Consider the following 18,987-nt stretch of genomic DNA (forward strand, 5'->3'; position numbering starts at 1 on the left):
ACAAATTCTTCATCAGCAAAAGCATAATGTGTGCAAGCCACTCCCTGTCCTTATCAGGAGTCATTTTGTTCTAGAAGGTAGTTTTTCCTCATGTCTTTTTTAATGAGCTGTAAAAGAATTTGTTTTAAGTTCTACATGATTGTCAAAGTGTGTCATGCAAACTTAATGGCATAACAATGGTCATCTTGAATACTGTACTGTATTCTTGACTTGATTCACATAATAGTCTAGTGAAAACCACAAAAAACTACCAAGTCCATTGTTCCTGTGATAAGAAACAGCGAGTTTTAACATGTCTTTAAGAAGACATTCTAGGAGAACTAGAGAATAACATGAACAGATACAATTCTTAGGAGTTGGATAGAAAAGACTGTCAGAGGTAACAACAGACTTATTAGGCCCTTGACTTTGCTTGGTCAGTTCCAAGACAATGATGTTTCCTCAGTCACTTCAGATGGCTCCAGTAGCCTAAACCGTTCATGTAGCGTAGGTATGGACCTGAGCATATTGTACATCCTCAAACGCAGTCCCCGTGGGGTTACTGAAGGCATTGATGGCTTCTTCACTCTGTCAAAGGACGATGACAAGGACTTCAACACTTTAGAAGCTTCATTCTGAAATACTTTCGTTCGAACAGTGTAGAGGATGAATATTTGCAATCCCTGAAGAGAGAATTAAAGTTTAATATCAGACCATATTACAGTACAGAATTCTGTAGTACAAAATGAAGAGCCTTCATTTCACTCTCCCATCATGAGGAGGTATAGCTGCTCCACAGCTGGAGTTTGCAGATGCTTCATGTACATGTCCTTCTCACAGATGCAGTGCTGCATGTAATGCATACTTAGATAACCAGAGTTCATGCCCTGACTTGCGATTACTGCTGTGCACATCTGCTCTTTCCCTAATCTCTACGATCTTCATTTTCTGAAAGCGGAAGGATTGCTGGGGGATACCCATTCGTTCTTCTAGTTCCAACATTCTGTGATTCTATTTCCTGGAGATTTAGTAACATAGCTGGAATTTCACATACTTGGTAATCTCTTAACAACACAAAATGAAAACCCTGCTAGGCATTCCTTTTCTGTACTTTACACAGGGAGATGAGACACTCATAAGAAATTAGACCCCACAGGGTGGGGAGTATTTTCTCCATGTCTTTAAAGTGCCATTTACTGAACTGGTTTCAGACACTTCTCGTTTACTCCTCATTATTTGGTCCTTCTCATTCAATTCTCATATCAACACTGTAAGTTAAGCCCTATGAACATGAAAACTGAAATTCAGAAGAATTAAACAATTTGCCCAAGATTATCCATCATCAGTAGAGCTTGGAAATGAATTACTGCATTTTTTAATTTCAATCTTCTTTCCTTATCCAACATATGGTGTTGTCTCTTACTTGTAACTGTAACAGAAATGTACTACCCAGTATATTATATCCTCTAAGGAGCCTTTCTAGTACTATTTGTAGCCTAGCTGATAATATTACATCAATGCTCATTCCTTGATTTTGACGATGTATTATATTATAGATAAAATTGTCTGCTGGGTGGTGGTGGCGTGCACCGTTAATCCCAGCATTCAGGAGGTAAAGCCAGGCAGATCTCTGTGAGTTCAAGGCCAGTCTGGTCTACAGAGTGAGATCCAAGACAGGCACCAAAACTACACACCCTGTCTCGAAAAAAAAAAAAAAATTGCCACTGGGGAACACTGGACAGAGAATGTATGAAAATGTACAAATGTACTGTTTCCTGGGTTTGATTGTACATTATTGTCATTGAAGATAATATTTTTGGACTAGAAAGATGGTTCAGCAGTTAACAGCATTTACTGCGTTTCCAGAGGACCAGGGTTTGATTCTCAACACCCACACATGGCTCACAACTCTTTATAATTACAGATCCAGGGGATTCAACACCCTCTTCTGGCCTCCATAGATACACAGACATATATCCAGGCAAAACACTCATATAATAATTTTTAAAAAATCCAAGCCAGGCGGTGGTTGCGCACGCCTTTAATCCCAGCACTTGGGAGGCAGAGGCAGGCGGATCTCAGTGAGTTCAAGGCTAGCCTGGTCTACAAAGCAAGTTCTAGGACAGCCAGAACTGTTACACAGAAAAACCCTGTCTCAAAAAACCAAAACCAAACAAACAAACAAACCAACAGAAAAGCAAAAAACAAAACCAAAAAAAAAAAAAAAACCCTAAAGATGTTATTATTTAGTACTAAAGTTGGCGGTGGGTACTTGGGAACTTTGCAGTATTGTGGAACTTCAAATAGTCTAAAATACATTCAAAATTACTGTTTGAAGGGGATAGAATAACAATGATGAAAGTTAATTTTGCATCATCTCAGCCTCTTTTCTATAAGCATGAGATTTTAGTAACTATGAAATTCCAAGTGGGAGAAAAGATTGTCAATAACTAGATGTCAAACAAATTTGTAGTTCATGTACAAAGATCTAAAGACAAATTATCAGCTAGGAACTCTTCAATAATGCTTATTCACAATCTACTAAAATGATTAATCAAAAAAAAAATGCTATCACTGATGGCCATTCATTAAAACAAAGAAGTCAATAGGATAATCTAATAAGATACCTTGAAACTTTTAAAATGTGTATATATATATATATATATATAAAATAAAATTCAGTTAACACAAATATTAAATATAATTTAAGTAATTAATATTTGTTAAGAGAAAATATTGTTGGCAATGTTAATTACAGACAGTAAATTTTAAATTGTACCAATAAAATTATGAGGCAATAAACAATTACACTATGTTAATAGTATTATTTTCCGTAGGTAAGATTAACAGTAACTGTGCTTGCCTAGCAAGTGAGAGGCCCTGGGTAAGGGTATTGTTCTCACATACATTAAAGGGATGCAGGGACCAGCGCATATCTGTTTTACTCTGAAGACTGAAAGCTGAATCTTCTAGTAATCATTAATAAACAAGGGTTGTATTAATAGACTTTAGAAATACAATAAAATGTTCAAAATAAAGTTATATGTAAAAGGTGATGATATATTAGGCACAATATATATAGTTAAGGAGACTATGGTAGCTGCATGTAACAAAAGATGATAGCGTAAGAGGATTGCACTCAGGTCCTTCACTTTGGCCACACACCTTTTACGTGCTGAACTATCTTGCCAGCCTCTTTGTTTCTATGACAAGGTCTCATTATGTAGCCCAGGTTATCCTCAGCCTCCCAAGGGTTAAGACTATGGACATACACTACTACAACTAGCTAGTTTTCTTAACTAATTTTAACTAAATAGTTAAAAAATTGTTTTTAACAAAATGAAAAACCATGAGAAAATTACCCAAACAATCAAAATATGTGGGTGCAAAAATGTTAAGAAATCATGATCAGAAAGCTTAAGAACAAAACAAGGCTTGGGGAGAAGGTCCAGTGGGTATGCGTGCTTGCTGTTTAAGTATAAGGACCTGAGTTTGGGTCACAGCACCAACATAAAAGCTAGGCATGGTCATGCATGTGCCAATAACCCTAGATGGGAGGGAGAGAAAAAGAGTAATCCTGGGATGTGCTCGTCACCAGCCTAGCTCCAAGTTCAGTGAGAGTTCCTGTCTCAAAAGTAATGAGGTAGAGCATGATAGAGCGGGACATACAAGGTCCTCTTCTGGCCTCTGCACACATATGCACACATATGCGCATGCACACATCACACATGTGCACACAAACTAAGGGGGAAATTGCATTAATAGATTAGGTAAATGTAACAAAACCTAAAAGAAAGAGTTTTAGTTTTAGTCCAAGTTAATTATTTGCTGAGCCTGTTCTTGATCAGAATATAACAAAAGGTAGATTTGCTCTACTACACTGTTTATAATATGCAAGAAGCAATCAAAGTTACTAGGAGATCCCACCTGGATCAAGAACAGAGAGGAAGAACAAGGAATAGGAGACCATGGTAAATGAAGACCATATGAGAAAAGGAAGAAACAAAGTGCTAAAGAGGCCCACAGAAATCCACAAAGATACCCCCACAAAAGACTGCTGGCAATGGCTGAGAGACAGCTGGGACTGACCTACTCTGGTGATGGGATGGCCAAACACCCTAATAGTTGTGCCAGAAACCCCATCCAAGTACTGAGGAATCTGGATGCAGACATCCATGGCTAGGCCCCGGGTAGAGCACTGGGAGTCTAATTAGTGAGAAAGAGGAGGGTTTATATGAGCGAGAATTGTTGAAACCAAGGTTGGATAAAGCACAGGGACAAATAGCCAAACGAATGGAAACACATGAACTATGAACCAGGGGATTAGGGGCCCCCAACTGGATCAGGCCCTCTGAATAGGTGAGACAGTTGATTGGCTTGATCTGTTTGGGAGGCATCTAGGCAGTGGTACCAGGTCCTGGGCTCGCTGCATGAGATAGCTGTTTGAAACCTGGGACTTATACAGGGACGCTTGGCTCAATCTGGGAGGAGGGGACTGGACCTGCCTGGACTGAGTCTATCAGGTCGATCTCAGTCCTCGGGGGTGGCCTTGATCTGGAGGTGGTGGGAAAGGGGGGAAGGAAAGGGGGGCAGGAAGGGGGAGAACAAGGAAATCTGTGGCTGTTATGTAGAACTGAATAGTATTGTAAAATAAAAGAAAAAAAAGTAAAATATGACCCATCTTAAGGAAAACAGCAATGAATAGAGAGTGGCTGAAATGACCAACCCAGGCATTAGACTTAACAGATGATCTTTGGCTGTGTCAGAAATGTGGTTACAATAAGGAAAAAGTAAATATGAGCAGAATTTAAGAATATAAACCAGATCAAAGCTTTTGTTTGTTTGTTTGTTTGTTTTGTTTTTCAAGACAGGGTTTCTCTGTGTAGTTTTGGTGCCTGTCCTGGATCTCACTCTGTAGACCAGGCTGGCCTCGAACTCACAGAGGTCCGGCTGGCTCTTCCTCCTGAGTGCTGGGATTAAAGGCGTGCACCACCACCGCCCAGCTCAGATCAAAGCTTTTAAACTGGTAAGTATAACACCTACAACAAAAAGTACAACAAAAAGCTTCACAACAGAGTAGAGTCAACCATAAAAAATGAGTGAGTTTGAAAATAATAACCTGGGGTCTGCTAGTGTAAAGACTAGCAAGAAGAAAGAGGAAACTGAACAGCTCTCTGTAATTTGTGGGACAGTGTCCAATGACCTAACATCAATGCAACTGGATGAGCAGAAGGAGAATGAAGCAGGGCAGGAAAAAATAATGGTGACAACCATGAAAGATTCTAACAGTTCAGCAGTCCCAAGAAAAGTACACACAAAGAAAGTTAAGAGCCATGCACACCACAGTCAAAATACTGAGCATTAAAGCTGAGAGAGAACTTTGATGCAAGCAGAGAAAAATAACCCCCGTGTGTGCGGCAGAACAGTATGAATGGCTGAGGACAGTTTGTTAGGAAATGTATCAGTGTGTGAAATTGCTTCTCTAAAAAGCTAAAAGGGAAAAAGGAAAAAGGGCCTCTGTCAACCTAGTTTCATATGCACTTGAAAAAATCCTTCAACAACGAGAGCAAAATAGATGTTATTACAGATCAAAGAAAATATTTGGTCACCAAAAGCCATAAATTACAAGAAATATTAAGGGATATCATTACGCTGAAGATAAATGATACCATATGACATAGATCTTCAGAAAGGAAGGAAAGGCCCTAGAAATGATTGACACATAACCAAATATAAAAGTTTTCCTCTTAATTACTTAAAATGTGTATGCCTATTCAAGGGAAAAATAATATTTCTCTGTGGGGTTTATTATGTATATACATGTAGGACATAAGAAAATGCACCACACGGGAAGAGAGGTGGCAGGCTGGCATCTATTGTTATGAGGACCTTAGGTTTCACGGGGTGTTGTAAAATGTTAAAGTTTCTTATGAAAGTTACGAATGTATACCGCATCCATGAACTTATCCCTGAATGCAAAATGGTATTGATTACTGGAAGGTGAATTAAAATGGAGTCATAAGCTGGGCGGTGGTGGCATACGCCTTTAATCCCAGCACTTGGGAGGCAGAGCCAGGTGGATCTTTGTGAGTTCAAGGCCAGCCTGGTCTACAGAGCGAGATCCAGGAAAGGCGCAAAACTACACAGAGAAACCCTGTCTCAAAAAAATAAAATAAAAAAAAATGGAGTCATAAATATAATTAATCTATTATACTCAAAAGTGAGGAGGAAAAGGGGATCAGAGGGATAAAAACAGATGACCACAGAAGACAAATCATAAAATGGCAACCTACATCACTGAGTACTTTAGATCCAAATAAGCTACAGTGTCTGATAAAGAGATGAAGACCGTCACAATAGACAAAAAGGTAAGGCCTGTGTATTTGATGCCTCCATAATATAGACTTAAAATGTAAAGGTACACATATGAATGCACACACATGTAATCATATAACCAATTTACACAACAAGACTAGGTAATAGATAAGGTATATCTTATGGCAAAAGATACTATCAGAAATAAAAGGACATCTTAATGTAAATGATGAAAGGGCTAATTCATCTAGGAAATACAATAATCATGAATATATATCATGGGGATGAATGTTTGTTCAGTCTTTCCTCAAAATGTATGGAACAAAAACTGACAGAATGGAAAACAAGGGAACACATAGACTCAAAGTCCTTGGTGGAGATTTCTCGCACTCTTCACTAAGCAGTTAAAAGAGCCAGATGAAATACTGGTAAGGATGGAGAAGCCCCCATGGAGCCTGTAGTCGTTAACTTTAATGGTATTTTAAAACTTCACACCCAGCAACCACAGAATGAGCAGGGGTTTTGCCAAGGTGATACTTTGCATCTGGGCCTGTGAAATGACCCAGAGGACAAGGTGCCTGCCACCAAGGTTGAGGATCTAAGGTGGTTGAGGACCCACGTGGTGGAAGGAGAGAACTGACTCTCGCAAGCTGTCCTCTGACCTCCACACACATACATTCGAGGGCATGCATGCCCCCATTGTACTACTAATAAATGTAATGTAAAATTTACAGAAAAGATAGCTCAAATTCTGGGCCTACATCTAATCTTAACGCATTTTTAATTCAACAAAAAATTTAGTAAACCTGTCACAGAGTTCCAAGTTAAGGAATAAGGATCATTGCCCATACCAACCAAAGTCAATTGGCATGGGAGAAAGGCAAGGATGTGTTCTGCCCTATGAGGTATTTTTCACTCAGAGAAGAGGAATCATGTGCCAACACTATGGAGATCTTACTCTGTGACCTCCAGGCCAGAAAAGAACACAGAAAGCTTTTGTTCTTCTCATGAAGTCTACGAATAATCAATCCCCCTAAAGGTAACTAAACAGTGGTCCCAGGGAGTTTTACAGGAAGGAAACGTGGGTCCAGGATGATACTATGTACCATGCCATGTGCTCTGCTGCTTTCGGACCATCTATATCATACCTGAGTGGTGTTGAAAAGACAGAAAATGTAGCTGAAAACAATCCTGATGTCATCATTATTAATCAGCATGGCATATGCAAGAATCCAGGTAACTCCAAAAACAACGGCAATAGATAATGTGCTAAAAATCTTCTTTAGGGATGAAACTTTTTTTGTGCTACATGAGAGAAAAGAAAGAAAATATGGCTTATTAGGATTCTGCTTACTAATGTCATCACTACCCATGTTTAGCATACACACACACACACACACACACACACACACACACACACACACACACACTTTGCATTTTGCAAGGCTAAGGCCAATCATTCCTTTAATACTACATAGGAAACTTCATGAATCAACTTTTTTTTTTTTTTTTAATAGATATGGTCTTTTTTTTTTTTTTCCTTCTTTTTTTTTGTGATATATATTTTTTATTTTACAATACCATTCAGTTCTACATATCAGCCATGGGTTCCCCTATTCTCCCCCCTCCCACGCCCTCCCCTTACCCCCAGCCCACCCTCCATTCCCACCTCCTCCAGGACAAGTCCTCCCCCGAGGACTGTGATCAACTTGGTAGACTCAGTCCAGGGAGGTCCAGTCCCTTCCTCCCAGACTAAGCCAAGTGTCCCTGCATAAGTTCCTGGTTTCAAACAGCCAACTCATGGAATGAGCACAGGACTTGGTCCCACTGCCTAGATGCCTCCCAAACTGATCAAGCCAATCAACTGTCTCATCTATTCAGAGGGCCTGATCCAGCTGGGAGCCCCTCAGCCTTTGGTTCATAGTTCATGTGTTTCCATTCATTTGGCTATTTTTTTTTAATAATTGAGTAAAACTGAAATTGATTATATGCCACAGTCACCCTAGGGACCTCCATGCTATATATATAGCCTCTATGGTTCTATGGGTTGTGGTCTGATTGTTCATTTTATATCTAGAATCCACCAATGAGTGAGTACATACCATAACTGTCTTTCTGGGTTTGGGTTACCTCACTCAGGATGATTTTTTCTAGTTCCATCCATTTGCCTGCAAATTTCATGCTTTCATTGTTTTTCTCTGCTCAGTAGTACTCCATTGTGTATATGTACCACATTTTTTTCATCCATTCTTCCGTTGATGGGCATCTAGGTTGTTTCCAGGTTCTGGCTATTACAAATAGTGCTGCTATGAACATAGCTGAGCATGTATCTTTATGGTATGTATCAGCATTCCTTGGGTATATGCCCAAGAGTGGGATGGCAGGGTCTTGAGGTAGTTCGATTCCTAATTTTCTGAGAAACCGCCATACTGATTTCCACAGTGGTTGTACAAGTTTACATTCCCACCAACAGTGGAGGAGTGTTCCCTTTGCTCCACATCCTCTCCAACATTGGTTGTCATTGGTGTTTTTGATCTTAGCCATTCTAACAGGTGTAAGGTGGTATCTCAGAGTCGTTTTGATTTGCATTTCTCTGATGATTAAGGATGTTGAGCATTTCTTTAAATGTCTTTCAGCCATTTGTAGTTCTTGTTTTGTGAATCATGAATCAACTTTTTAAGAATGGGATTCTACTTGATTATTACTTAAAGATGAGCTAGTGAAGAATTCCTTTCTGTAGGGAGGTTGGGATACCTAGGAACTTCTTGTACCTTGGGTGATATGAAAATGAGGTATTTAGAAGCAGACTGGTCTCTCCTCTCATGGAAAGTCTGTACCCCCGAAATCTGGTCTTGACTATGTGACTTATTATGGCCAGGAGAGCAAGCCAGAGACTGGAAAGCAATCACTCATGGAGTTTGCCTTCCTTTGCTGCTCTTGAGATCCCTACAGTGTTAGTGACTGAGCAAGGCAGGCCTCTTCAGGACCAGACTCCCATGTCAGCACGCTCGAAACCACCCTTTCCTTCATTTTCAGTAAAAACTTTGTGGTACAAAATGAGTATGTACAGATGTATTTCTGTCCATTCTTTTAATCTTTTACATATGTGCTCTGAGATATTGGGCTAACACATGCCCAAAACATGTGTCTGCTATCTTTTTAAATTATGACCCTAAATTGGGGCTCCTTATGCAATGGCAACCCCCCATGTAAATACATATAGGCCCCCCTGAATAAAATCCCCATGTTTTCATTTGTTCAGTGAAATTGAAACTTTATTCTCCTGCTCTCCTTGCTGGTCATACATTTTCCCCCTCAACTTCTTTATGTCTTAGTCATACTCATTTTAGGCTCTACATTCACCAAAATGTGAATCTGTTGTATTAATTTACAACAGCAATATATTAAGAAGCGTGAGCTGGGGTAATAGAGGATTAAGAAAAAACTGCACAGAGCACAAATAAGCTTCCCCAACTGAAAAACTGCCACCCAAGACCAACTAACAGTCAACTGCCAGCAACTACATACAAAAGGGAATAATCATCCTAGCTCACCTGTCCGCATTTGAACCTGTCCAGCTTAAACAACTACCAGGCACACGCAATCCCATGACAAATAATGTCATTCTAAGTCATTAAATGTTGAAGAGACTTGGTTTGTATCTAGCTAATACATGAAAAAGAGTTAGCTAAAACACATCATATACCCTTCTCATTGTTATTAGGCCAATTGAAAACCACGGGCTGTCAGTCAAAATTGAAAAATATAAATTTGATTGATGTCTCTGACCCAAAATTATGATGTTCTGTATACAGGAAATATAATCTAATATACAATTAGGCTAAGAACCCTTCACCAAAGTCTCCCCACCCCGAACATTACAAAAATGCATGTTTTAATGCTTAGCAAGAATGGTATTTCCCCCATATAGCCTTTAAATAAGAGCTATTAACCATATGTGAAAAATGATACTTTGATTTGTAAAGAACATATTGAAGATTATATTCTCATAAAAGATGATGTTTTTCATTTATTTCTCCTCATTTGTGGACTTAGTGTAAGTTCACAGATGTCCTCATAGTAAGGACACTTGGAATGGACAGAACTGCTGGATTCAGCCTTGAGCTCACAGCTTCATCTGAACTATGTTCTGCTTAGTTCATGTTGTGAACTCGGGACAGGAGGTTGCAGCATGTATGTGTCCAGTGGTTTCTGATCCTTATCCAATCTAAAGCTCTTGTTGAATCACAAGAGATATTAGACATAACAATAAGAATCCTGACTTATGGTGATATTTTATTTGTACTGAAATGTGATTTTAATTTTATGTTAATAAATAAAGTTGCCCTGGGGTCAGAGCTATTAGAGCCATAGCAAGAGCGTGGTGGTTAGAAGAGCTAGGTAGATTTCTGTGTGTTCAGGGATACAGCCAGTATTGGAGACATACGCCTTTAAGACCTGGAGGGCGGTACTTACAGGCAGTGATGAGGCAGTCATGTGGTTGAGTTTACAACCAATGAGAAGGCAGAACAGAAAGACTATTTAAACACAGACAAACAGGAAGTAGCTCTCTCTCAGGGAAGCTAGGAGCACTGCAAGTGGTAAGATTTTATCTCTGAGCTCTGACCTCTCGGCGTTCTCTTTTACATTGGCTCTGTGTTTCTTATTTTAATAAGACGATTGGTTACATCTACACTGACTGGAGCTTGAAAAGTCACAGTATGGAGACTTGCAGTTGGGTGGGACCTGGTAAGCCAGAGAACGTGGTCTCAGTGTCATTAAATGTTCCTCCTTTTATAAGAGGGAATACATCTGTTAAGTGAAATCTCCAAGTTTTATATACTTGCAATGAAGTTTGAAAGGTTGGAAGCAGTGTGTAATTCAAGCACTGAAGGTAGTAGTAATTTTCCAGTTGAAAACGTGGGTGCCAGCATCTCCCTTCCTACAGCCTTCTCATTTCTTCAAGTGGTCACATTCCTGTTTCCTGAATTTGGGGGATTTTTGAAGAGAAAATATTTTTCTTGAAACTGTGTAGTTTAATTTTCTCTTGGGCCCATGTGACCCAGAAGTGTGGTATACAATGCTGTATACCACACTGGACTGCTTGGGCCCATGTGACCCAGAAGTGTGGTATACAATGCTGTGTACCACATTGGACTGCTGAGGTGAGCAGAGGTGAGCAGATTCAGTTTCTCAAAATTCATTGGGAAATCTCTCCTGAGTACACATGTCCATGCTGTGTGTGGGCTCTGAAAACCTTTGCAGGTGGGGTGTCGTGAGGTGCTGTGTTACATCTCCATTAGTCTGTGCGGGCAGCTTCCCACCCCGGGAGGCTCACCTCGTCAGGTTCTGGTTGTTTTTCCACAGCACTTTGACTGTGATTGTGATGAATATAGCAATATTAGTGATGAGGATAATGGTCACAGGGATGATGAACGACCACAGAAACGGACTCTTCACAAAGTTATCACTCTTTGGAATGGCCAGCCAGCAGCTGTGGAGGAAAACAGATGATCTCAGGAGACCAAGAAAAGAACCAATACCAAAACATTATTGGCCTTCACGGAACTGAAGTCCTTGCTAGTAATATCCTCTGCCATCTTACACATCTGAGGTCACTTTCAGTAATTCAACCCACTAGAAAGGTTGTTTCTGTCACGATTTCCTGTGAGTCAATGCGGGCCAGTAGAAGGTAAATGCACTTTTGAGTCAGACCTGAACTACTTACTAGTGCTATTGTTGCTGTTTTCACTGTGGAGAGAGGAATCCCAGGTCTTGGGGCATGCCAGGTAATAGCTCAATGACTGAGTTGTGATCTGAGTCAGAAATGTGCCTCCAGAAGCTCATGTATTGACCACTTGGTTCCCAGTTGGCAGCACTGTTTAGGAAGGTTGTGGAACCTTCAGGAGGCAGAGCCTTGCAGGAGGAAGTGCGTCACTGGAAGTGGGCTTTAAGGTTTTATAGCCTAGCTTCACTTCCTGTTCTCTCTCTCCTTCCTGTGTGTAGATGAAATGCCATAGCTGTGCTCTGAGACTTTCATGGCGGCCCCATGTTCTTGCTGCCGTGCCTTCTCAGCCAAGGTGGACTGTGCCCCATGCAACATAAAGCCAAAAGAAACCTTTCTTCCCTAAGCTGCTTTGTGTAAAGGAATTCCATCACCATAACACAAAAGTAATTAATACGTGTACTCCTAAGCCCACAGTCTTGAATTAGATGCTACTTCTGTCATGTATGAGGTACCTAACTTTAGGCAAGCTATTACTTTTATTATACTTTTGGATATGTAGCTTATCCCGGCTCATAATATGAAAGGTACAAGTGGCTGTATCATATTTCCAGCTCCAAATTTCACCAATGTTTCTGATGAATCCTTACATATTTAGGCTATACAAACTAGCAAATACATACTTTTCCTTCATTTTCTTTAAACAAATGACACCATTCAATAAATGCTTCTGGAACTCACTTAGCATATATCTTGGAGAATATGAAAAGAAATGTCATTAATTAATCTAATATTATGCTTATTACTCTATTACTTTGGATATTCTGTAACTTAAACAGTTTCTTATTGCTAGTTATTGGTGTGTGTGTGTGTGTGAGAGAGAGAGAGAGTGTGTGTACTTGTATGAATAGGTACATGCCAATGGAGGCCATAAGATAACCATGTGACTGGATCTGTTAGGCTGACCCATGAGCCTTAGGGAGCTGCCTGTCTCAGCTTCCCAGGCATGGAGCTTGCAGGTGTGCGTCACCACATCTGCCTTTTTACCAAGGTGCTTGGGACCCGTACTTGGGTCTTCACACTCACACAGCAAGCATTTTCCAACTGAAATGCTTCCTCAGCCCAGTGATAGACATTCAAAATGTTAACACTTTAAAAAGAGTTTTCAAAAGTTATTTAACTCCATTGTGCTTTTTTTGTTTTGTAGATTGTCTATTGCTATTTTTGTTTTGATGAAGGAAGATTGTGTGGGTTTCGCTCTTTTCATTTCTTATCAAAGTTGAAAATGATGTGGCCGCCTGATAATATTGTTGAAATAATTTTTTCATTTAAAAAACATTTAGAGAGAACATGCTATGTGCCAGATGGCATTTTAGACAGCAAGGGATTATCAGTAAAGAGAACTCCATAATTTAGTAAGTTAATATTTTAGTTTAGAGATGCAGATAAAACAAAAACTAAGTTGATAATATGCCAGATAGTGATGAGAATTGGAGATAAAAAAATGTGAGCAATAAGTGTTTTAAAAACTAATATATATATTATATATATAATATATATATATAATATATATATACACATATTAGTGGAGTATTTCAATTTAATAGAGTGGTTGGGGGAAAGTCTCACAGAAAAATAATACTTGAGTAAAGACCTGAAGTTGATGAGGAACAAGAGTGCTCTAAGCAGAGATTCCATCATGTTCAAAGGCCCCAGGGTGACAGCTTTAGAAACAGAGGCTAGTGTGGCTCAGAACAGTTTAGTAAGTGCATGAGGTTTATGGAAAGATACAAACTCTGCTGAGGCTTTGTGGGCAATTGCTTGCATTCTGGATGAGGTGGAGAGACATTACATGATCTGCTTTAGGTTGAAAAAGTCTTACCCCAGATGCAGTGATGAGAGCAGCCTTGAGCAAAAGTAGGAAACCATCGGAGGTTACTGTATTGTGAGGGGCGTGCAATAGGAGAAATGTCAAGAAACAGTCTGGGTGAAGATTATTTAAAAGTAAGGAGAGACCAGGATGATGGCACACGCTTGTACACTCAGTATTTGGGAGACAGAAGCAGGAAGAGCAGGAGTTCAAGAATATCCATGGCTACATTAGAAGTTCAAGGCCAGTGGACCCTACCTTGACAAGAAAGGAGAAATAGTTAATGACAGTTTGACTGTTGAGTGGAGGAGAATTCAGGGTGATATCATTGTTCTGAGCAGTTTTCAGAGGAAAGACCAGGAGGTATTAGCAGGCAGAACAGCAGGCCATTTACAAAAGTAACCAAGGACTGGAGAGACGGCTCAGGAATTGAGTGCTGGTCTTACAGATGTCTGGGGTTTGGTTCTCAGCCACCACACTATACAACCTCCTGTAACTCTAGCTTCAGTGAATCCAAAGTATTCTTCTGGCCTCTACATGTATCTGCACACATGATGATGTCTTGGTGTCCAAACTACTGTCTGGCATATACACACAGACATACACATATAGATTTAAAAAAAAACAAAACAACTAAGTATTAAAAAATAACCAGCAAAACCCCATCTGGTTTGAACATGTGCAGGCCTTGTGTATACCACCGCTAAATCAGTTTTCTCCAGTGGAGTCTCAGTGGGTATACCAACCACACTTCCCAGTCAGGCCCAGCCCCATGCCTGAGTAGTTGATCAACCCAAAACAAATTCAGTGGTATTTTCGAGGACTTTTTGTTTGGTGTTGATTTCTTGTTTGTTTGTCTGCTTGTTTTTCTTATTGGCCCTTTGTTTTTTTGCTTTGTTTTTCAGTTTCCATGGTATTTGTTTGTTTGTTTGGATTTTTGTGTATATGTTTCTTGTTTATTTTATTTTTGTTTTTATTTCTTGTTTTTCTTGAGAAAGAGAGAGACAGAGAGAGAACACAAAGTTGTGTGGGTGGGCAGGAATGTTCTGGGAGGACTTGGGAGAGGAGAAAAATATGACTAAAATATATTTCAGGGATTTTTTTTTTTTTAGTAAAAAACATAACTAGAAGCCTAGTACATTTTTGGCTTTCAATTCCTATTCACTTTCTTTCCTCTGGAGGTACAACATTATGGTATATAACTAAGAATTTTTAAATTGCTTTGCACTGGAACATTATCCTTTAAACTATTAGAAATGGTATTTTTAATCTGAATGACCTGTGATAAAACTGAGATGATGTTCAAGTCTGTAATGAACTAATAAACAAGTAGGCATGTCCACCTTTAACAGACAGAGTGGGCCATCTCTAAGTAAGATGATGAGAATGTGCAAAGCTTATCTTAAGGATGTCCAGCATCCCTTTCATTTCACCTGTGGATGGAGGATACCTGTTACGGTTAAATACAATGCACCCCCTGCAAATGCTCAAAGGTACAAGTTATGAGAAGCATCATTTGTTGTGTATGCACACTGATATGGATGTTTGTAAGCATCTCTAGTGGCCTAAGGCTAGGAAAACCTGGAAGAGACGTGCATGTAGATACCAGCATCTATTGGAAAATATGTGCCAGGAAGGAACACTTTATCTTTCCCTTTATCCTTTTTTTTAGTTCAAGAGGGACCATGATACTTCTGTGCTCATGGCATCCCTTATCCTTGTTATTCTGAATCAAATGACATACTTCGAGATAAACACCTCTGAGGAAAAGCAGGAGAATGGGTCCTTGTGTTAACTTCTACAGTTATGGAGTACAATTTCTAAAAGAGAGTGTCACAGGATGGAGGCTGATAAAAATAAAAACGTGGAGTCTCTTGAGCATCCTCCATGGACTTCAGATGTGTTAAATGCTTTGGTTATTTTGCCATGGACAATGGGAAGACCCATATTAACCTCTACAGCATGAACTGGAAAAACTCACCACCAGTATGTTATAAGTCCCCATGGTAATGCCAACCCTTTTCCCATCAGTGTGTGATACAGCCCATCTGATGACAGTATAGAGAACTGAGGTAGTGCATTAGAGGGCTGTGGCCTGCCCTGCATTTGTTCCTTCTCTAGACTCGTAGAGAAGCCACCACGTCAGGGAACTGGGTCAGGGCCCTGAGGTCAGATAAACAGAACTGGGGTCAGTGAAAGAGAGCAGGAGACGTGGAGGAGGCACGAGTGGAAGAATAACCCAGGGAAACCACATTAACCACTGCTCTTTCTCAACCGATGGAGTAACGTGACCTTCGATGGCACGTGTATAGGGCAGAAGGCAGTAGGGTGATCTGGACGATCACATTACACATCCTCTCCTCTCCTCCCATCTGTAATCATCAGTGCCCTAGTGCTGTCCTGAGCATCTAACACAGCTCAGTGAAGGACCTGCTATAAATTATTGATAGCCCAGTGTGAATACACTTAAGCAAACTGGCTTCTCTCTCACGAAAGCATTCATAGAAATGGGTCTAGTTCTATGCCTGGGTTACAGTAAGAAATTAATAATGGGATGAAAGTAAGCGATCTCTCCCATGATATATTGCTACCTCTTATTTCTAATAGTGACATTTAAATTTTAAACCTCAAAATGATAATGAAATCTAATCAAACAGAAAGTCTAGGTTGTAAAATCCAGGCAGGCGGTCAGCCCTCCAGTCAGTCCCACAGCTGGCAATATCAGGTAAGTCTCTCGACACCATGGTCTTCTCTGGCGTCTTCAAGGGCCATTATGACAATATGGTTTTCAGGTGAGTTGGCGTAATACTTAGAGTGGAATTTGGGGATAGGGACAGTGGGGGGATATAGGAGAAGGGGGGATAAACTACAGGGCAGCTGCTGTCTGGTGAGGGAAATACAAAGAATGGAGCCTCCGCTCAGCTCAGCTTTCCTCAGTTCTTCCCACATTCAAAACAAAACAAAACAAAACAACAATAACAACAACAACAACAAAAAACCCAGACACCATACTGTCAGGTTCTTCTGATATGAACAGTTAATTATCCATGGTGGTGGCCTATCAAGGATCTGTGGTACATGATAGCATGAAATAGTCGTCACGATCATGTTTAACATGAGGAGTTCATCTGGGTGAGACATGGAACATGCTTTGTGAGTTATTAAATGTTTTCAGGGTTGATTGACATCCCTGCATAGCAACCCCTGAACAATATCACTATAACTGCTGTCCACACTGTAGAGGAAGGGTCGAGACACACGGTTACTAAGAATCATAGCTATTATTCTGGATGATTTTCCCACTAACTAAATGGACGTGATTTTAATATGAGAAACTTCAGATTTCTAAGGTCAAACAGTGCATACTTCCTTTTCAGGAATGATCATAGGAAATTTCTGTGTCATCCTATCTAAACTATGATGTACCTTTGAGAACTTAAAATACCCATCACAAAATATGACATTAAAAAAGTGAAACTTGGAGATATTTGGAGCTGGTGTCAATGAATACACATACTTTTATGTCAAAGAAGCTTAAAGAGATAAAACTTACATTTCCTCTTGCCGATAGTCTAACTCCCAGTGTGACTTGTCCCCACTTTGGGCATAAACACTCCCCACCGTTACACCTACGATTATAGCTGGAACTCCTAAGTGACAAAGAGAGACAAAGAGTTAATAGTTTGCCCAAGATGGAGATTAATTATAAAAGACTTTGAGTAAATTATACATCTGACCTCTTTATTTTTTTTCCTCTTTGGACACTCTACTGACCAATGAGTAGAGACAGATTAAATGTAGACAATTTTTCTCTGTTTTTCTTTTTTTTTTTAAATATTGTCTCTATATACCAATCCTATCTGATTTTTCATTCCTTTGTATCTCCGATCACAATGTTCACCACAAAATGTCTGAATTCCTCTTTTACTTGAACAATTTAGAGTTCAAATGAGACAATTCTTTCATTTGTCTTTGCTGGGACACAATATAGCTTTCAAGAATTTTTTTCTTAACAAGTCATTCTGATTACTTTCTGTGAAACACTCCCACCAAAGTAGCCAGGAGATTATTCGCATCTGTTCTAAATCTAGCATAAATCAATAAAGGGATATTTTAAAAAAAAACTAACCTCTTTAATTTAGCTTATACTGTGTCCAGTACACCTGTCCTGGTCCCTCATTGGAGAAAAAGCTACTAGACAGAAACAGTACTTCATTACTCTATTTTCTTTTCCTGTACCCTGGATGATTAGCCCTCCAATGGGTGTTTGTTTACATGAAACAATTGCAACAAGTGAAATGTCTGGACAGTGTTGATGCAAACCCTTACCCCATCCAACTAGCGAGATGACAAGGATGAAGTGAGGGGGGAGGGGCTTCATGGTCCTGATCAGAAGGAAGTAGAGCTGGGTAGCACTGAGTCCGTTCCAGGTGAACGTCACCAACAGGAAATAGTGGAGTAAGGCGGCGACTGCCGTGCACGAGGGGTTCGGGGTGTCGACGGTGTCCCGTACGGGTATTTCGTTGTTGTCAGGGTTCACACTGATGTCACCATCGCTTATCTTTAAGTTCTTATTGGAGTTTTCGATTCCAAACACAAAGAGGAGGTTAAAAATCAACATTGATGTACACAAACTGACCAACACCCAGGTTACTGAGGTTTTTCTGATTTTCCTAAAAATAAAAAAATAAAAAAACGAAAAGTAAATATAAAGAACTGGGTCATAAGTGAAAACAAAACAACTGAAAAAAATCAGGGCTGGAAAGATGTCTCAGTTGCAGAAGATCCAGGTTCAATTCCCAGCAGTCAATGGTGTTTCCCAACTCTGTAACTCCTGTTCCAGGGGACTCTGATGCCCTCTTATGGCCTCTATGGGTACTGTAAGCACATAGTGCCCTTAAATACATGTAGTCAAAACACTCATACACCCCAAAATAACAAAATGAACAAAAAAATTTTAAAAATCCTCAGAGAAACTATGAAGAAATAAATAAATGAATTGCTCAATATAAATCCAGCCCATGAACTGGTGGTAAACCTTCTTTTTCTCACATCAGAAAAGAGTTTCTACAAAGTGAATTCTGCCGACAGGTGGAGG

At 39.8% G+C, this 18,987-nt stretch overlaps 1 protein-coding gene across 1 annotated transcript in view; it reads right to left on the minus strand.

Moving 5' to 3' along the window:
- Window positions 1–259: 259 nt before the first annotated feature.
- The window catches only part of Adgrg7 (adhesion G protein-coupled receptor G7), a 55,898-nt gene continuing 37,170 nt past the window's right edge, over window positions 260–18,987 (minus strand). Inside the window, exons 12-16 of the mRNA XM_006995774.3 lie at window positions 18,219–18,562; window positions 17,443–17,539; window positions 11,633–11,788; window positions 7,443–7,599; window positions 260–662 (exon numbers count right to left, since the gene is read on the minus strand). Of these exons, the coding sequence (XP_006995836.1) occupies window positions 417–662; window positions 7,443–7,599; window positions 11,633–11,788; window positions 17,443–17,539; window positions 18,219–18,562 (1,000 nt within the window). The 3' untranslated portion in view covers window positions 260–416. The remainder of the gene's footprint in view (window positions 663–7,442; window positions 7,600–11,632; window positions 11,789–17,442; window positions 17,540–18,218; window positions 18,563–18,987) is intronic.

This window comes from Peromyscus maniculatus, chromosome 12, assembly GCF_049852395.1.
Source record: "Peromyscus maniculatus bairdii isolate BWxNUB_F1_BW_parent chromosome 12, HU_Pman_BW_mat_3.1, whole genome shotgun sequence".
Taxonomy (NCBI): domain Eukaryota; kingdom Metazoa; phylum Chordata; class Mammalia; order Rodentia; family Cricetidae; genus Peromyscus; species Peromyscus maniculatus.